At 33.8% G+C, this 21,895-nt stretch overlaps 1 protein-coding gene across 1 annotated transcript; it reads left to right on the forward strand.

The window, feature by feature from the left end:
• Positions 1-465: 465 nt before the first annotated feature.
• LOC112194597 (transcription factor MYB3R-5-like) lies at positions 466-21,636 on the forward strand (the record flags this gene model as incomplete). Its single annotated transcript, XM_024334815.1, has 4 exons — positions 466-522; positions 3,068-3,085; positions 13,939-13,981; positions 21,497-21,636. Coding segments are annotated over 4 exons (258 nt in total), but the record flags the coding sequence as incomplete, so codon positions are not given.
• Between the last annotated feature and the right edge of the window lie 259 nt (positions 21,637-21,895).

Genomic DNA, 21,895 nt, shown 5'->3' on the forward strand with positions numbered 1-21,895 from the left:
CTATTGAACTTAACTGCTTAGAACTTAATGTCAGAGACCGAAACTAGAAGAAAGATAAGGAACTAAAAGGAATTTGGGATTTTGGTGATTGTTTTGTAGCAGGGAAGAAGTGAAGTTCCAATAGAGGAGTATTGCCTTGTGAATAAGCAATCCATGGCTGCATTGAGCCCGATTCTGAAGGAAATGAGAGTCCTGTCCTTAAGTCCCTGTCCCCGGGGATTGGCAGCAGCCCAACAGAGGCTTCTCCAGTTAACAAGTACTATCCTTCGAGTCCTTAATAGCTGCCATTTTAGTTGTAAATTTGTTTTAATCCTGTTAGTTATATGCATTGGATCTTTGGATTTTTGTATAGTGGAGAATCCATGTGCTACTTTAATTTGCCTCATGACTATTTTCCTTTTGCTTTTCTATTTTTCGTCAATGCTATGGGAAGTCAGTGAGCTGAATTATGTGTAAACTTTACTTTGCAGGAGGATTACTGGTCCTATTAGGCGAGCAAAGGGTGGTTGGACTCCACGGGAGGTTAGCATTTCATCTTTAGGCATCTGTTCACTTGTTTGTATTAACTGCTAGGAACACGAATGTTTTCCCGTATTTACCAAGCATATTGAGGGACAGGTCCATTACTGTTAGTCATTAAGTCATCTAAAATGGAATGGCTTGACACTGTCATGTAGTGTAGAATTAATGGTTTTATTACTTGCGGTATTAATAATGTGCAACAAAGTATCTGAGAGTACTATGGTCAATGGCTTTAGCTTATGATATGATAGCATTGACCCATTTTATATGTACTGATACGCTCAAAGCAAGCATATAATTTAACCCTAGAAATATCATTAGTAGTATAAGCAAGTAGGGATCGTTCTATTCTGGGGATTGAGGGTACACTTGTCAATGTAAGACAATTTAAACAATTAAAATAAAACAAAGTATAATATTCACACATATAAACACTATTCATGAAATTAGGGGGTTTTAGGTTTTGGTTTTCGAAAATTAAAAGAAAGAATAAAAACTAAGTATACAAGAATGAAATGTAAGAAACAATGATTAAAACCAAGTTCATGATTAAATTCGAATTAACCTTATAGTTGTTCTTCCAAGTCATGTGAAAAGAGTTGATCATGTGAAACATTAGAAAGCAAACGATTTCCCATATTTTACTTTCAACGCTAATTAATCTAAGCGAAAGCACAAAGACTAATCCTATCAAACATGCATTCAAGCTCTAGAAAGCTAGACAATCATACATATTCAACGCATGAAGTACATAGAAAGGCTATCAACTCAAGTGTACGACTTAGTATGAAAAAGTTCATCTAATTGCAATCCTCTTCAATTAAATTCGACCTTTGTCCAAAGCCTTTACTACTTTTGATTTAAGTTCATAACACAAAAAGTTGAATCATGTTCTTAAATCTAGCACCACTCATACATAAACCCTAAAAGTTTCGAACCAATTAAGATTAACATACAAGAGATATCAATTAAGCAAATTCAATCGAACAATCACACATAAGCAACGTTGGAATCACAAAATAAGAATCGAAATCTTCATTCAATCATAGAATTTCAGAATTTAAACGTTATTCAAACATCAATGTTAACTAGAACAATCTTTAACGAAATCAAACAAGGAGAATCAAAAGTGATTACAAGAAAGAAGGTTGAATTACACCGTGAATGGAGATGGTGATGTAAAACTCGAATGATGAACTAATGAAACTCGAAAGCAAGCTTCAAAATGGCACGGCTTCAAGGTGGAATGATGGAGATGACACGGCTTCTTCTTGCTTCTTCCTCCCATGCTTGAAAACGCAGAAGATGAACTAGAGAATGGAGAGAGCTTTCGCGTAGAGAGAATTTTCTGAATTATGTGGTGACATTGAGACGTCTAGGGTGCATAGTATATATAGGGAACGGCAATGCTTGGCCTCCAAGTCGTGTATTTTCTGTTTATTTCCCAAGGAATTAATTTAATAATTCCACATAGCTTCCACCAATGAGAAATTGCCAAGTAAGCCCTAGTGTGTCATCCAACCAATCACAAAACTCCAAGATGATTCCCTAATATATTCTTGCCGAAATTCCTTGAATATATTTCTGATTTTCTTCTCATATTTCGGCCAAAATATCCTTAGGGTTTCTAGGAATGCATCTAGACGCCATTTGAACCTTTTCTTGATTTCTTTCCTTAAACTCCACCCTAGAAAATCTCTTGGCGTAATCTTTTATTTTCTTCTTGATTTTTCATGCCACTTTCTCTCTTCCTTTTGGTTTTCACGGCAAAGCATCCCTAGGGTTTAGGTTGTGCGTCACAAACCCTAATTTCATGGGCTTTCATGGGCCTTGATCCATTTTGCCGAAAATCCAACTCAAATCCATAGAGTTCTTGGGCCTTGTTGCTTCAACTTCAAGCCTTTTCATCCTCCAACATCAAGACACTTCAATTTTCCATTTCTTTTTCATGGTTGCGTTGGAAACTTACTTGGTAAGCCTTCCTCCATTTCGCAGGGTTTCCTGGTTGGAACAGGAAAGCTTATTTCTTCATTTCTGCTCAATTGTGTGGCCCTTTTCGTCTCATATTCTCTCGTCTTGATGTTCACAAGCTCCTCTTTCCATTCGTGAATTCATTTCCACTTTTTAGCTCGGAGGTCCTGAAAATAGACACTATTACTGAAAATAGAAACTTTCCTAAAACGAAAAATAGAATTTTTCTAAAAATGAAAAATAGAAACTTACTAAAAATGAAAAATAGAAACTTACTAAGATTGAAAAATAGAAACTTTCCTAAACTAAGAATGGAAACTTGCCAAAAATGAGAAATAGAAACTACAGAAATGGAAACTTTCTACAATAAGGAACTTTCCCAATCAAAGAATGGAAACTTTCCCAAACAGGGATTTTTCAAGGAAATGGCGCAGAAAATGTAGGGAAAAACAGTTAAAACGTCGCATTAAAATGCTCCTATCATGTACTACTGTTAAACATGCTGTATTTGTTTTCTTTTTCAAACCTCCTGTGAGATATTATAGTAATTTGCAACATGTTGGATTGGCTACAGGACGATACATTGAGGAATGTGATCAGAGCACAAAGTGTGACATTTTTAATATGTATTTTCCCTCATTTGGCTAAGTTATTCTCTTAAAATTAATAATTATAACATAGTTTATGTTTTTAGGTATTTCAAGGACTGAACTGGAGAAAACAGGCGAAAAAGAGCAGAAATGAGCATAAATTAAGGACAAGTCATTTTAGAAACTTTCCTCTTTCATTTTAGGAAATATTTCCTATTTTGTTTTAGGAAACTTTCTTCATTTGAACTTTTCTATTTCTGATTTTTATATTTTAATGAGAGTCCATCACATTAAGAACTCTTGACTGATGAATTCAAGGAAAACTTAAAACAAAAATCATGAAGAATTCAAGGAGATAAAAGGGAGTGTTTATAATCAATATTTATTCTTGATTATCTTATTTACTATTGATTATAACACTAATTAAATTCTGATTTTTCTTGATTGTAGGAGTTCATTATGTGCACAATTGGAAGAAGAAATTAGTGCAAATCAAAGGAGAGGAATAAGGGATGTATCTGGTCACTATTCAAGGAATATACAATGAGTCATTAAGGGGAAAAGAGATCAGAAAAATCAAGACTTTGTCATGAGAAAATCAAGCAAATTTGGAGGAGAAATCATCTCAAGATGATTGGCCAAGATTGCATCACAAGAGATGAGAATTCCACTATAAATAGCAGCCATTCTCTACTCCAAAATCATCACTTCTTCATACAAAATTCAGTTCATTAGCTTAGCTCTCTTCTCTCCAAAACCCTCTCCAAATATTCAGAAAAAGCCTCTGATCGTGAAGAGCTTTAGGACTTCTCCAAGGCTGTTCGTGTTCTTGAAGGCCAAGCCTTGTGTTCTCTTGACGTTCTCCAAGCTTCCTTGAAGATCAAAAAGTGTAATTCATGGCCCTTATTTCTGTTTTCGTACTCTTTAGTATTGAATTTCAGATTTCTTTTATGAGCTTTATTATTGGAATTGGATTTTTGTTGAGAATGAGTTTATGTTAGTAATTTTCAGATTTGTTTCTTTATGTTCTTGATTTGTTTATGATATCTTTATAATCTGATTTTGTGCCATCCTTTTATATCTTTAAGCATATGATTTTGGTTGAACAATTATGTTAATCTGCAGGTTGATAAAGCCAAATTTGTGTTCTGATTCACCTAATCGTTTTAGGGCAGAAATTAAAGTGGTAAAGGCTATGTACAATGGTCGAGATTATATGCTACATGTTTGTGCGTTTGTAACTTCTTATGGATGCATACATGTTTGGATTCAGAATTCTAATTGCACTTAATGATTCATATTTAATGTTGACGGATGCTCTTCAGTATTAACGTGATGTTTTATATGAAATATTTTGAGTTACGGACTTTTCCTAACTTAGGAGATTCAAAAGAAGAATTAAAGTGGTACTCGATCTCTTCAGACTTGTACTTCGAATTCATTTCTGATATTTAGTGTTGGCACGATTTTAGGTTGTTTAGATTGAAATAATTCATTGCATGTCGAGATGGTTTGGAAATTCTGATTTGAGTGTGAAGAAGTCGATCACATGTATATATTTATCTTTTTGTTTTTATTTCATAGGAACTTAGAAACCAAAATTTGAATCCCCCTTTTTTATGGTTGTTTCTTGTGTAAATTTGTAGATAAATACTTGTTAATATTTGTTTTATTAATTACTAATTTAAATTGACCTTTTTGTTTAGGTGTACCCTACAATCCCCGGACTGAACGATCCCTGCTTATCCTATACTAACAACTACATTTTACAGGGTTAAATTGTGTGGCTATTTTAGCCGCATCAATTTTTGGCGCCGTTGCCGGGGATTGTTAAAATCTCTAGCACTTAAAGTGTCATTAATTTTGTTGTTTATATAGAATGTATGCTAAATTTTTGTACTACACTTGTGGAATGGTGACAAATTGCGATTTATGCTAGGCCAAGCTATAATTGTGATTTAGTTTAAGTTTTATGAGTGTTACCAAATTAAGCATGTATTTTATAATTGTTGTGCAATTTGTAGAAGGTTTTTTGTTTTAGCATGTTGTAAATTGTATGTGTTTCACTTAGATTAAGCATGTTGTAAATTGTATATGTTTCACTTAGATTGATATACTTAGGTTGTTTTGAATTTCGTTAAATACTTAATTGTTGTAAGTGTGTTAAAAAAATAAAATAAAATAAAAAAATAAAAAAATAAAATAAAATTTGTTGTGTGAGCAAGGAGAAGAGTCCAGGCTGAAGGACTATAAATATTAAGCGCTGCATGGGAGGCAACCCATTTCAACCGAAGCTGTGGAGGAGCCATCAACGAGAGTTTGACATTTCTATCCCTTCACTTGTTTAGGTTGAATTGTACTTGTGTCTTTTATTTTCGTTTTTGCTTTTTTGTTTTCGTATTTATTATCGTAAATTCCATTCCTATATGCTTAATTGTTCCATTTCATGATTATGATTGATTACATTGAGGACAATGCAATATTTAAGTGTGGGGGAAGGGATTTATACTTTTTTCTTGAGTCATATATATTTAAAATACAAAAAAATTGAAAAATGTGTAAAATTAAAAAATTTCGTTGCTTTTATTTATTGAGTCAAAATGATTTTTGGGTGAAATAACTTCTTCAAAGTAGGCGCATCTGATGGGATATGATGTCTAAGGTCTAGTTTGGATCCGAGAAGTGCTGACAAAGGGTCTCGTCCCCTGTCAAACAAGTGAGCTGAGCTCCGCCAAAATCGGTCCCCTCTTCACCTGGTCATGTTCCAAAGGAGTTACCGAAAGGAGAAAGAAAATAACCCTAGTCCAAAACCTTGTTTTTATTTTTTTTATGTTCTTGTTTTTATTTTATTTTATTTTATTTATTATTATTATTATTTTTGTTTTGTTTTGAGTCTTAGGATGCCCTTAACTGTCTGGGATGATTCAATATCTCTGAAATTATGGCTAAAAGAGGATCACAGATTGAGATGATGTTAAATGTTATTCTTTGGTTAACTGAGATATATAAAAAGCATATGCATGTGTAGTTGATATGGATTTCGTAACCTTGGTACAGAATACGAGCATGTTAAGTTGAGTTTTGATTCATAAAAAAACCGTGTGAGATATTTGAGCCATGTCCCTTTTTCTTGGAGTGATAAATGAAATATATTCTTAATTTCTTGGCGATGTTTTGATGATCTCATTATTCTTCATTTGATTGATTGCTTGCCATAGATTAAGTTTGATGGACTAGAGAATGCTAGAATTCACTCTTGTGCTTGTTGAGACTTTTATCAATACATGTCCCTGATTCTGGAAAGGATAGAGGCACCCTAGGAACTATCACCATAGCCAAATTAACTTGTTTCCATTTGTGCCCGTCGTGGGACCCCCTAGTTTAACCACTTTGAGCCTACATTAAGCTTTTTTTTTCATCACCCTTAAAATCCTTAACTCCTGAACCTTAGTATAGTTACTACCCTACCCTTTGTTCTAAGAACTTAGTGGAGCTATCTTTTGAGATTACTACATGGATTTGGTAGCAAAAATGAAGACTAAGAAGAGGTGAAAGCTCAAGTGTGGGGGTAGACTTGTCCATAAGGAAAGAAAAAAGTATGTGAAAGCCGTGAAAAAGAAAAAATGTGTATGGCTAGAAAAGAAAAAGAAAGAAAAAAAAAAATTTGTTTATGGATTTTAGTCCCCCATACTTGGTGAGTTTGGAGATTGTTTTGAATTGAAGGCCCACTATTGAAAGGTTTGGTCTTTGTCCAATTTACGAGAGTTCAAAGGAAGTTTAGAGTGATGACATTAGGCTTTTTATTTTGCCTCTATGGGATGTAACGTTCTGTATGCCTTGGTGGATTTCTAGAAGTCTCTCTACATCAACATGAGCTCTACTAGGTTTTTAGGATACTTTGACATTCCTTAACCTTTGTTTCTTAAAACCTTGAACCTTAGCCCCATTTCAACCCTTTAAAGTCCTTTTTGATCCTTAAGATGGGACAGCCTTTGATCTGTGGAGATGAGTTATAAGAGTTGAACTTATGGCTTGGGTCCATCCGTGCAAGTAGTTGATATCTTTCATGAGATCTTGAAAAATTAAATTCACAAAGTGCTTTTCGCTTCTTATATATGTGAGCTATTTGATTGCCTCAAAATATTTTCTCTCACATATAATTGAGTGTTTATAAGCTTTTAAGCATTGCCTTGATCTGAGTGAAGAAAGAGTGGATATACCTTGTGAGGATATGAATCATACTTGTCTGAAACATGCTGAGCTCCACCCATCACCATTGTTACACCCAAGTCCTACTTATTTATATGTGGATTATATGCTTCAATTAACTCTCGAATATCTAAATATTGATTCTTGATTAAGTGCTAATTTTGATGCCATGAGAGTAAGGATTTATGAGACAAATGTTAAGGGCAAATATAGTCTTTGTGTGTCACTTGTGTAGAGTCTAGTAGTGACGTGTTTGCTTTTGTTGAGTCTTTTGTTTTGATTTTGCTAAGGGACTAGCAAAAGCTAAGTGTGGGGGTATTTGATCAGAGCACAAAGTGTGACATTTTTAATATGTATTTTCCCTCATTTGGCTAAGTTATTCTCTTAAAATTAATAATTATAACATAGTTTATGTTTTTAGGTATTTCAAGGACTGAACTGGAGAAAACAGGCGAAAAAGAGCAGAAATGAGCATAAATTAAGGACAAGTCATTTTAGAAACTTTCCTCTTTCATTTTAGGAAATATTTCCTATTTTGTTTTAGGAAACTTTCTTCATTTGAACTTTTCTATTTCTGATTTTTATATTTTAATGAGAGTCCATCACATTAAGAACTCTTGACTGATGAATTCAAGGAAAACTTAAAACAAAAATCATGAAGAATTCAAGGAGATAAAAGGGAGTGTTTATAATCAATATTTATTCTTGATTATCTTATTTACTATTGATTATAACACTAATTAAATTCTGATTTTTCTTGATTGTAGGAGTTCATTATGTGCACAATTGGAAGAAGAAATTAGTGCAAATCAAAGGAGAGGAATAAGGGATGTATCTGGTCACTATTCAAGGAATATACAATGAGTCATTAAGGGGAAAAGAGATCAGAAAAATCAAGACTTTGTCATGAGAAAATCAAGCAAATTTGGAGGAGAAATCATCTCAAGATGATTGGCCAAGATTGCATCACAAGAGATGAGAATTCCACTATAAATAGCAGCCATTCTCTACTCCAAAATCATCACTTCTTCATACAAAATTCAGTTCATTAGCTTAGCTCTCTTCTCTCCAAAACCCTCTCCAAATATTCAGAAAAAGCCTCTGATCGTGAAGAGCTTTAGGACTTCTCCAAGGCTGTTCGTGTTCTTGAAGGCCAAGCCTTGTGTTCTCTTGACGTTCTCCAAGCTTCCTTGAAGATCAAAAAGTGTAATTCATGGCCCTTATTTCTGTTTTCGTACTCTTTAGTATTGAATTTCAGATTTCTTTTATGAGCTTTATTATTGGAATTGGATTTTTGTTGAGAATGAGTTTATGTTAGTAATTTTCAGATTTGTTTCTTTATGTTCTTGATTTGTTTATGATATCTTTATAATCTGATTTTGTGCCATCCTTTTATATCTTTAAGCATATGATTTTGGTTGAACAATTATGTTAATCTGCAGGTTGATAAAGCCAAATTTGTGTTCTGATTCACCTAATCGTTTTAGGGCAGAAATTAAAGTGGTAAAGGCTATGTACAATGGTCGAGATTATATGCTACATGTTTGTGCGTTTGTAACTTCTTATGGATGCATACATGTTTGGATTCAGAATTCTAATTGCACTTAATGATTCATATTTAATGTTGACGGATGCTCTTCAGTATTAACGTGATGTTTTATATGAAATATTTTGAGTTACGGACTTTTCCTAACTTAGGAGATTCAAAAGAAGAATTAAAGTGGTACTCGATCTCTTCAGACTTGTACTTCGAATTCATTTCTGATATTTAGTGTTGGCACGATTTTAGGTTGTTTAGATTGAAATAATTCATTGCATGTCGAGATGGTTTGGAAATTCTGATTTGAGTGTGAAGAAGTCGATCACATGTATATATTTATCTTTTTGTTTTTATTTCATAGGAACTTAGAAACCAAAATTTGAATCCCCCTTTTTTATGGTTGTTTCTTGTGTAAATTTGTAGATAAATACTTGTTAATATTTGTTTTATTAATTACTAATTTAAATTGACCTTTTTGTTTAGGTGTACCCTACAATCCCCGGACTGAACGATCCCTGCTTATCCTATACTAACAACTACATTTTACAGGGTTAAATTGTGTGGCTATTTTAGCCGCATCAATTTTTGGCGCCGTTGCCGGGGATTGTTAAAATCTCTAGCACTTAAAGTGTCATTAATTTTGTTGTTTATATAGAATGTATGCTAAATTTTTGTACTACACTTGTGGAATGGTGACAAATTGCGATTTATGCTAGGCCAAGCTATAATTGTGATTTAGTTTAAGTTTTATGAGTGTTACCAAATTAAGCATGTATTTTATAATTGTTGTGCAATTTGTAGAAGGTTTTTTGTTTTAGCATGTTGTAAATTGTATGTGTTTCACTTAGATTAAGCATGTTGTAAATTGTATATGTTTCACTTAGATTGATATACTTAGGTTGTTTTGAATTTCGTTAAATACTTAATTGTTGTAAGTGTGTTAAAAAAATAAAATAAAATAAAAAAATAAAAAAATAAAATAAAATTTGTTGTGTGAGCAAGGAGAAGAGTCCAGGCTGAAGGACTATAAATATTAAGCGCTGCATGGGAGGCAACCCATTTCAACCGAAGCTGTGGAGGAGCCATCAACGAGAGTTTGACATTTCTATCCCTTCACTTGTTTAGGTTGAATTGTACTTGTGTCTTTTATTTTCGTTTTTGCTTTTTTGTTTTCGTATTTATTATCGTAAATTCCATTCCTATATGCTTAATTGTTCCATTTCATGATTATGATTGATTACATTGAGGACAATGCAATATTTAAGTGTGGGGGAAGGGATTTATACTTTTTTCTTGAGTCATATATATTTAAAATACAAAAAAATTGAAAAATGTGTAAAATTAAAAAATTTCGTTGCTTTTATTTATTGAGTCAAAATGATTTTTGGGTGAAATAACTTCTTCAAAGTAGGCGCATCTGATGGGATATGATGTCTAAGGTCTAGTTTGGATCCGAGAAGTGCTGACAAAGGGTCTCGTCCCCTGTCAAACAAGTGAGCTGAGCTCCGCCAAAATCGGTCCCCTCTTCACCTGGTCATGTTCCAAAGGAGTTACCGAAAGGAGAAAGAAAATAACCCTAGTCCAAAACCTTGTTTTTATTTTTTTATGTTCTTGTTTTTATTTTATTTTATTTTATTTATTATTATTATTATTTTTGTTTTGTTTTGAGTCTTAGGATGCCCTTAACTGTCTGGGATGATTCAATATCTCTGAAATTATGGCTAAAAGAGGATCACAGATTGAGATGATGTTAAATGTTATTCTTTGGTTAACTGAGATATATAAAAAGCATATGCATGTGTAGTTGATATGGATTTCGTAACCTTGGTACAGAATACGAGCATGTTAAGTTGAGTTTTGATTCATAAAAAAACCGTGTGAGATATTTGAGCCATGTCCCTTTTTCTTGGAGTGATAAATGAAATATATTCTTAATTTCTTGGCGATGTTTTGATGATCTCATTATTCTTCATTTGATTGATTGCTTGCCATAGATTAAGTTTGATGGACTAGAGAATGCTAGAATTCACTCTTGTGCTTGTTGAGACTTTTATCAATACATGTCCCTGATTCTGGAAAGGATAGAGGCACCCTAGGAACTATCACCATAGCCAAATTAACTTGTTTCCATTTGTGCCCGTCGTGGGACCCCCTAGTTTAACCACTTTGAGCCTACATTAAGCTTTTTTTTTCATCACCCTTAAAATCCTTAACTCCTGAACCTTAGTATAGTTACTACCCTACCCTTTGTTCTAAGAACTTAGTGGAGCTATCTTTTGAGATTACTACATGGATTTGGTAGCAAAAATGAAGACTAAGAAGAGGTGAAAGCTCAAGTGTGGGGGTAGACTTGTCCATAAGGAAAGAAAAAAGTATGTGAAAGCCGTGAAAAAGAAAAAATGTGTATGGCTAGAAAAGAAAAAGAAAGAAAAAAAAAATTTGTTTATGGATTTTAGTCCCCCATACTTGGTGAGTTTGGAGATTGTTTTGAATTGAAGGCCCACTATTGAAAGGTTTGGTCTTTGTCCAATTTACGAGAGTTCAAAGGAAGTTTAGAGTGATGACATTAGGCTTTTTATTTTGCCTCTATGGGATGTAACGTTCTGTATGCCTTGGTGGATTTCTAGAAGTCTCTCTACATCAACATGAGCTCTACTAGGTTTTTAGGATACTTTGACATTCCTTAACCTTTGTTTCTTAAAACCTTGAACCTTAGCCCCATTTCAACCCTTTAAAGTCCTTTTTGATCCTTAAGATGGGACAGCCTTTGATCTGTGGAGATGAGTTATAAGAGTTGAACTTATGGCTTGGGTCCATCCGTGCAAGTAGTTGATATCTTTCATGAGATCTTGAAAAATTAAATTCACAAAGTGCTTTTCGCTTCTTATATATGTGAGCTATTTGATTGCCTCAAAATATTTTCTCTCACATATAATTGAGTGTTTATAAGCTTTTAAGCATTGCCTTGATCTGAGTGAAGAAAGAGTGGATATACCTTGTGAGGATATGAATCATACTTGTCTGAAACATGCTGAGCTCCACCCATCACCATTGTTACACCCAAGTCCTACTTATTTATATGTGGATTATATGCTTCAATTAACTCTCGAATATCTAAATATTGATTCTTGATTAAGTGCTAATTTTGATGCCATGAGAGTAAGGATTTATGAGACAAATGTTAAGGGCAAATATAGTCTTTGTGTGTCACTTGTGTAGAGTCTAGTAGTGACGTGTTTGCTTTTGTTGAGTCTTTTGTTTTGATTTTGCTAAGGGACTAGCAAAAGCTAAGTGTGGGGGTATTTGATCAGAGCACAAAGTGTGACATTTTTAATATGTATTTTCCCTCATTTGGCTAAGTTATTCTCTTAAAATTAATAATTATAACATAGTTTATGTTTTTAGGTATTTCAAGGACTGAACTGGAGAAAACAGGCGAAAAAGAGCAGAAATGAGCATAAATTAAGGACAAGTCATTTTAGAAACTTTCCTCTTTCATTTTAGGAAATATTTCCTATTTTGTTTTAGGAAACTTTCTTCATTTGAACTTTTCTATTTCTGATTTTTATATTTTAATGAGAGTCCATCACATTAAGAACTCTTGACTGATGAATTCAAGGAAAACTTAAAACAAAAATCATGAAGAATTCAAGGAGATAAAAGGGAGTGTTTATAATCAATATTTATTCTTGATTATCTTATTTACTATTGATTATAACACTAATTAAATTCTGATTTTTCTTGATTGTAGGAGTTCATTATGTGCACAATTGGAAGAAGAAATTAGTGCAAATCAAAGGAGAGGAATAAGGGATGTATCTGGTCACTATTCAAGGAATATACAATGAGTCATTAAGGGGAAAAGAGATCAGAAAAATCAAGACTTTGTCATGAGAAAATCAAGCAAATTTGGAGGAGAAATCATCTCAAGATGATTGGCCAAGATTGCATCACAAGAGATGAGAATTCCACTATAAATAGCAGCCATTCTCTACTCCAAAATCATCACTTCTTCATACAAAATTCAGTTCATTAGCTTAGCTCTCTTCTCTCCAAAACCCTCTCCAAATATTCAGAAAAAGCCTCTGATCGTGAAGAGCTTTAGGACTTCTCCAAGGCTGTTCGTGTTCTTGAAGGCCAAGCCTTGTGTTCTCTTGACGTTCTCCAAGCTTCCTTGAAGATCAAAAAGTGTAATTCATGGCCCTTATTTCTGTTTTCGTACTCTTTAGTATTGAATTTCAGATTTCTTTTATGAGCTTTATTATTGGAATTGGATTTTTGTTGAGAATGAGTTTATGTTAGTAATTTTCAGATTTGTTTCTTTATGTTCTTGATTTGTTTATGATATCTTTATAATCTGATTTTGTGCCATCCTTTTATATCTTTAAGCATATGATTTTGGTTGAACAATTATGTTAATCTGCAGGTTGATAAAGCCAAATTTGTGTTCTGATTCACCTAATCGTTTTAGGGCAGAAATTAAAGTGGTAAAGGCTATGTACAATGGTCGAGATTATATGCTACATGTTTGTGCGTTTGTAACTTCTTATGGATGCATACATGTTTGGATTCAGAATTCTAATTGCACTTAATGATTCATATTTAATGTTGACGGATGCTCTTCAGTATTAACGTGATGTTTTATATGAAATATTTTGAGTTACGGACTTTTCCTAACTTAGGAGATTCAAAAGAAGAATTAAAGTGGTACTCGATCTCTTCAGACTTGTACTTCGAATTCATTTCTGATATTTAGTGTTGGCACGATTTTAGGTTGTTTAGATTGAAATAATTCATTGCATGTCGAGATGGTTTGGAAATTCTGATTTGAGTGTGAAGAAGTCGATCACATGTATATATTTATCTTTTTGTTTTTATTTCATAGGAACTTAGAAACCAAAATTTGAATCCCCCTTTTTTATGGTTGTTTCTTGTGTAAATTTGTAGATAAATACTTGTTAATATTTGTTTTATTAATTACTAATTTAAATTGACCTTTTTGTTTAGGTGTACCCTACAATCCCCGGACTGAACGATCCCTGCTTATCCTATACTAACAACTACATTTTACAGGGTTAAATTGTGTGGCTATTTTAGCCGCATCAGAATGCAGTTGCAAAGTTTAAGGGGAAGAACTGGAAGAAAATAGGTTTGTCTTTGTTTATTCAAGGACAAAATACTGTTTACTCCCTATACTTATAGGGTCTCGACGTTTCAATTTCACCTGAAAAGTCCCTGAACTTTCCAATTTCACCAAAAAAGTCCCTACCGTCAATTTTCAATTAAAAAGTCTGTTATCTTGCTGACGTGACACTATTTCAACAGTAAAATGACTATTTTACCCTTACTGACCCAAAAAAAAAAAACTCTCTTTTCTCTTTTTTTCTTTTTTAACTCTTTTTTCTCTATTTTTTTTTAATTTGTTCTTTTTTATTCCTACTTTTTTTTTAACTCTTTTTTCAATATTTTTTTAATTTGTTCTCCATTTTTTTTTCCTACTCTTTTTTCTTTTTAATTTGTTCTTCTTTTTTTTTTTAACTCTCTTTTCTCTTTTTTTTTTAAACTCTCTTTTCTCTTTTTTTTTTATTTGTTCTCTCTTTTTTTTAACCCTCTTTTCTCTTTTTTTTTTTATTTGTTCTCTTTTTTTTATATATATATTTCTTTCTCTTTTCTTTTTACCTCTTCTTCCTCTTCCTCCTCTCTGCTCTTCGGCCTTCTTTTCCTCCTCCCTGATTGCAACTCCAGTTTTCGGCCAGGCCTAGAAACCGGAATGGTCGGGTTCTCTTCCCTTCAGATTCCGGTCCCTTCGTGGTGTCGGAGCTATATCAGAAGCTTTCTCTCGATGTCAATAACGTTTCTTTGGTGTTGGTTTGCTGAGATGATGAGCCAATAGAGATTCGAAGAGGATAAGATATTTGAGTTTTCCTTTAGAGAGAAATGTTTGAACAGTTTTGGCACCAAAGAAAGGGAGGTGGAAGGTGAATTGATTTGATTTGGGTGTGCTCCGATTTGGTTTGGAACAGCTGTATGGAGAGGGGTGATTAGGAGAGGTGGTGATGCTTGCTGGCATGACGGGGATGATGGATGGATGGTGGAATGGCCAGCACTTGCTTGGAGCGGCAGGCACGCCAACGGTGATTAGGAGAGGTGGTGATGCTCGCCGAAAACTAGAGCTGCGATCAGGGAGGAGGAAAAGAAGGCCGAAGAGCAGAGAGGAGGAAGAGGAAGAAGAGCTAAACAGAAAAGAGAAAGAAATAAAAAAATAAAAACAAAAAAGAGAGAACAAATAAAAAAAAGAGGAAAAAGGTCTTTTTAAAAAAAGAGAAAAAAGAGTCAAAGAAAAAAGAGTAGGAAAAAAAAGAGAACAAATTAAAAAAAAAAAAGAGAGAAAAGAGGGTTAAAAGAAAGAGAGAACAAATATAAAAAAAGAGAAAAGAGAGTTAAAAAAAAAAAGAAAGAGAAAAGACAGTTAAAAAAAAGAGAGAGAAAAAATAGAGTAGGAAAAAAAAAGAACAAATTAAAAAGAAAAAAGAGTAGGAAAAAAAAACAGAGAATAAATAAAAAAAAATAGAGAAAAAGAGTTAAAAAAAGTAGGAATAAAAAAGAACAAATTTAAAAAATAGAGAAAAAAGAGTTAAAAAAGAAAAAAGAGAAAAGATAGTAATTTTTTTTTTTTGGGTCAGTAAGGGTAAAATAGTCATTTACTGTTGAAATAGTGCCACGTCAGCAAGATAACAGACTTTTTAACTGAAAATTGACGGCAGAGACTTTTTTAGTGAAATTGGAAAGTTCAGGGACTTTTTAGGTGAAATTGAAACGTCAGGGACTGAAACGTCGAGACCCTATAAGTATAGGGAGTAAACAATATTTTGTCCTTTATTCAATCATGCTTATGATTTATGTTAGTGTTTGCCCAGACAGACAGAAAGCAGCTTAAGTGGAGATTGTAGTTACTAATTTCTGAAAATACAAAGACAGAATGTGCTTTTTAGAAAATGGGGATTGCAATGCACGGATCATTCCTTACTGGGCAGCAGAAACCAAGATTAACAAACAGAACACTAGATTTTGGTTACACAGTGAAAACCTCAAATATGAGATTAAAAACACTGCGGGGCTCTTACTCTTGAGAACCCTGATAGGAGCATTTTAATGTGATGTTTTAATAGTTATTTCCTCATATTTTACTTAGTTATTTCCTTAAATAAAACAATTTTAATTTAGTTTCTATTTTCTAGGTACATTGGAGAAAATGACAAAGAAATGAGCTTAAAGACACATGAGAAGGATGTGAGACGTTAGAAGTGACAAAGGCAAGGCACAAGGATGCAGAAATGAGCTGAAATGAAGAAATGATGTTTTCCTGGTCCGACTAGGAATCCCAGTCAAAGTAGGAATCCTGATGAGGCTAGGAAACCTGAGGGCACTAGAAGACCATGTGGCTTCAAGATGACTCAAAACTCAAGATTCTTCTAGAATACTTGGGAATTTTCGGCAAAATGAAGAACCCTAGATATTATAGGTCTTAGAGGTAAAATGAGTAATTTTGGGGGATAAATAAATGATTTGTCATGAAAATAAAAGAAGATTCTGGAAAGTGACGTTTTGAACTTATCCTGGAGAAATTCAAGGGATTACAACAAGCAGAACGGTTGAAAACAGGTCCAGATACATTCCTTGATATCCACATTCATTCTTGGCCGAAATTGAGGAGATAAATCAGAAAATAATCATGTAATTAATGCAGAAATAATCTCCTTAGAATCAAGGTGATAATTTGAAGACTTTTAATTGGTTGGATGACATAGCAGAGCTAACGTGGCATTATTTGATTGGTTGAAGCTGTGTGCCATAAGCAAATAATTCCTAGGAAATTAATAGAATATTCATGAAGACTTGGAGACTAAGTTGCCATCCTCCTATAAATAGGAGCATCATTGACACCACTTCACACACCAATTCTTTCATTCTTTCTAAACACCAAAAATTCTCTCCATTCTGTAGTCTTTAGAAGCTCTGCGTTTCAAGCAAGGAGGAGAAGAAGCCATGCAATACATTAAGATCCTAGCCGTCACCCACCCTTGTGTCGTCCCTAGAAGATTGCTTGCTTCCAAGGATCTTCAAGTTCTTCGTTTCAAGGCTTTGTCATTCATCTTTCAAGGTGTATTTCATACTTTCTTTTGTTTTCCTTTGTTTGATTCGTAGAGTTATGAATTCTAGTTAACATGACGTTAAGGGCAAAGTTTAAAGCCCGTTTATATGTTTTGAAATAAAGTTGCAATTTCTTTATATGTTGATTTTTATGTTGCTTATGTAAGATTGCTTAATTGATTTTGAATTACAGAAAACTTTTATATGTATGTGTTTTTTGGTGGCCAACTTAGGATATGTGCATGTAATTGAATCATAAACTTAAACCTAGCACCAATTATACATAAACCCTAAAATGTTTCAAACCACTTAGAATAAACATATCAATCAAGCAAATTTAATTGAACAATCTCACAAAAGCAACGTAGAATCATAATCATAAGAATCGAAAACTTCATTTAATCATAAGAATTCGGATTCAAACCTTGTTCAAACATTGATGTTAACTAGAACAAATTCATACGAATCAAACAAGGGAAAATCAAAAGTGATTACAAGAAAGAGGGTTGAATTACACCGTGAATGGAGATGGTGATGAAGAACTTGAACGTTTGACTCTTGAATCTTGGAAGTAAGCTTTAATACTCACGGCTTCAAGGTGAATTATGGAGGGGTGCTCACGGCTTCTTCTTCCTTCCTCCTCCCTTGCTTGAAATCACAGAAGATGAACTAGAGAATGGAGAGAGCTTTCACGTTATGGAGTAATTTTCTCAATTGCATATTATATTGAACGTCTAGGGAGAGGGAGTATATATAGGGAATGGAAAAGTACTCTCCAAGCTTCTTGATTCTTCTATTATTTTCCAAGGAATTATCAGAAAATGCCACATAACTCCAACCAATTGAAATTTGCCATGTAAGCCCTATTGTGTTGTCCAACCAATCAAAACTCTCTAAAATAAGTCCATATATATTATTGCCGAAATATCTATGAATTATTTCTGATTTTCTTCACAAATTTCGGCAACAATATCTTTAGAGAAAATAGGGGACAAATCTAGACTTGTTTTGAACCTTTTCTTATTGCACACACTTCTTCTTTCCTTAAAACTCTCCCTTGAATATCTCTTTGCGTAATCTTTTATTTTCTTCTTGATTTTCATGCCATCTCCTTCTTTTACTCTTGCCATTTCACGGCAAACCCTCATAATATGTCTCTTTGCATCACAAACCCTAAAATCCAATGGGCTTTTATCCATTTTGCCGAAAATCCAAGTTAATCTATAGAGTTCTTGGGCCATCTTGCGTCATTTACAAGTCATGTTGTCTCCAACGTCATTTTCTTCATTATTTCGATCAGGTTTCTTGGTTGGCTCCGGAATCTTGCTTGATACAGTTTCCTCTTTTGAATAGGGTTTCCTGGTTGGAACAGGAAAGCTTCATTTCTTCATTTCTGCTCATTTGTGCAGCCCTTTGCCTCATGTCTTAACTCCTCTCAACGTTGGCTAGCTCCTCTTTCCTTTCTTGAGTTCATTTCCACTTCTTTGCTCCAAGGACCTGAAAATAGAAACTATTACTAAAAATAGAAACTTTCCTAAAAAGAAAATAGAAACTTTCTAAAAATGAAAAATAGAAACTTCCTAAAAGTGAGAAATGGAAACTTTCCTAAACTAAAATGGAAACTTGCTAAAAACAGGAAAAAGAAACTTTCCTAAACTAAAAGGATTCATTTAAGGAAATAACTAAGTAAATACGAGGAAATAATAGTTAAAATGTCGCATTAAAATGCTCCTATCACAGAACTTACCGAAAAGCTTTTCTGATGTGATTGGATGACTTCACGAGGTTCTGGTCTTATAGCCAATTCTGTGGCAGACTTGTTGTCACTAGAGCTTTGTGACTGACTTGATGAACTCTCACCTTCTACACTTTTTAAAATGCCAAAGGTTAGCATGACTCGCCATTATATCCTAATCCTTCTTTATTACAATGAGCTTTTCCAAATCCAATCATTTTAAGACTTTTTCAGACTCTATAGAGAACTTGTTAAAGCTTTCCTTGACCCTTGATAATTCTTTCTGCAATTTCTCATTTTCAAGGGTTAGAGAAACATTTAAAGAAGAATGAGCCTTAATTTCAACCTTCAAAACTTTGATTTTGTTAGTAATCTCATCATGCTCCTTGTCCCAGTCTTGAGACTTGACCTTACCCTGCAAAACTTTAATCTTATCAACAAGATCACTACGTTCTTTTTCCCATTCTTTCAAAGATATTTCAAATTTTTGCTCAATTTTTTCTTTCTCACCTCTTAAGGATTCGACTTCCTCTTCAAGTTTATGATTTTTTCTAAGAACAACTCTTGAGGCATTATACAATTGCTTGCATTTTTCATTTGTTTCTTCATCAAGAGTGTCATCTCAGAATCAAAGGAGGAAGTAAGAGCAAGATTTACCTCTTCGCCATCGGATTGAGAGCCTTCAACACTGTCACTCCAAGTAGACTTTAAAGTCTTGTTTCCACGCAAATTATACCTCTTGTTGCCTCAATCGGCAGCACGATGTCCAATTCCACTACACTCAAAACATTTAGGCTTGTTAGGAAAAAATTTCGAAGAGTTTTGTTTTTTTTTTAAATTTTGAGCTCTTTTGTCAACAAAGCTAAATCCACAGACTCATCAGCAATATAATCTTTCTTTTTAATGGAAGAGAAAGCAATATTTTTTACCTTTTTCTCGGGCTTGATCTTCATCTCAAAGGTTTTGAGATTACCTATAAGTTCGTCAAGAGAATAGCTGTCCAGGTCTTGAGTCTCCTCTATAGCTGTCTCTTTGGATTGAAACTTTGATGAAAGAGACCTAAGAATTTTCTTGACAATCTGATGCTCTTCAAAAGGATCACCAAGACTGTAACACTGACTTATCATATTCAAAAGACGAGTATAAAAGTCATCTATTGATTCATCCTCCCCCATTTGCATGTTCTCAAACTCCAAGACAAAACTCTGAAGCTTCTGACCTCTAACCTTTTTATTTCCTTCATAAGTGACTTGAAGAAAATCATATTACTGTTCAGCTATGTCACAATGGCTAATTCTCACCCTCTCCTTCTTGGATAAAGCTGTATATAAGAATTCCGTACCTTGAAATCACAACTTCTATTCCAAACCTCCTCTTCTGTCCATTCCTTCCTAGGCTTAAGAACTCTTGCAGATGTCCCTTCTACTTTCTTTGAGTCTTCAGCCTTGGTGGGGTGTTCCCATCCAGTCTCAACTATATTCCACATATTTTCACCCTGAAAGTAGAGGAATATCCTCATCATGATCTTCCATTGTAAGTAATCTTCACCATCAAACAAAGGGGGGCAATTTATCGAACTGGAGGCTATGTTATATTCACGTTTCATCCTTGACCACAGATCAACTAAAAATATTTAGAACCTGCTCTGATGCCAAGTGAAAATACAAGGATAGAATGTGTTTTCTGAAAAATGGGGATTGCAATGAACTAATCAATCCTTACTGGGCAGCAGAAACCAAAATTAACAAATAGAACGCCAGATTTTGGTTACGAAATGAAAACCTCAAATATGAGATTAAAAACACTGCGGGGCTCTTAATCTTGAGAACCCAAAATAAGAATTAACTTATGATAAAGGATATGTTCTTTACAAACTTGAATAGCACTAGTTCGACTACAATGATTAGACAAAAACTAATCCAAAATTTGTCTTCCGTCTCGAACTCTTTCTTCACTTGAACGATCACCAAATATCGCTCTCCTTTCTTCACAGCTTCTCTACTGATCTCAAGATAATTTATGCATATGAAAACATGATCAAGAACACTTATACATGGACCAAGTGTTTTGACTCGTGTGAAGACTCAATCTTAAGCAAGCAAGCAAGAATCACAAAACATTCTTGCGTTCCAGGTCCTCTTTATATGCCATCTATTTTTCCAAGCTCTATGAATAGCTGCCGCACAAACCAAACAATCAAAACAGCCTTTTTACCCTAATCCCCTTCTACAAGGAAAAACAATTCTGTTTGTGTTAACAAAATATAAACAATTAAGGACACCAAATCCTAAAATACTTAGGAAATCAATAATACAATTTGGCACACAGAAAAATATCTTTAAATGAATAAAAGATTTTAAACCCATTAAACCCCAAAGATACTTTTCCTTTTTGTATGGAATGCCAACACACCAAGTTGATCAAAACTTGTACCTACAACTTCAGTAGGTATTGGGTTTTTAGGTGGCAATTAGTTTGCTCAGACATGCTTAACAAATGTAATCTTTTAGTATTGGAGACCTTGATGAACTAAAACTAAATATATCTTTGGTTGAACAATAAGTACCATTCAGGACCTAGACACTCTAAGCAAGCTAGCAACCTAGATTGGAAAATATTAGTGTTCATCCAATTGTTTATTTGTATGGTACATGTTTCTCGTGAATTACCAAAAGAGGGAGACTGTATGAAAACACACACTCAAACACACGAACAGAAACCTAGTCTTCTTGTATTATCCAGTTTATTACTTTTGGTGATAGTATATTGTGTATGCAGCTCAATATTTTCCAGATATATCAGAAGTACAATGTCTACATTGGTGGCAGAAGTTTCTAAATCCAGAACTGTATGAAGCTTCTAAACCCAGATCTAATTCAAACAACGGGTTTACATGCACTTGGTCTTCCAGTCGATAGACTTGTGCAAGCCGTTGATTCAGTTTTGGTATGGTTCCCATTTCTCATTATTTGTGTTTATTAGCTAAACTACAGTTCATAGTGTTACTCAATATACTTTCTTGTGTATCTTCATATTATATTGTAGTCATGATAAAGAAAGAAAAATGACAGAAAATGGCAGCAAACACTTTACATCCTGAGTCTTCTACCCGAAAACATTCCCAATGAATCAAAATATGATGACGAAGAGGTGGACGATGTTAGTTTAGTAACAAAT

The sequence above is a fragment of the Rosa chinensis genome, chromosome 3, assembly GCF_002994745.2.
Source record: "Rosa chinensis cultivar Old Blush chromosome 3, RchiOBHm-V2, whole genome shotgun sequence".
Taxonomy (NCBI): Eukaryota; Viridiplantae; Streptophyta; class Magnoliopsida; order Rosales; family Rosaceae; genus Rosa; species Rosa chinensis.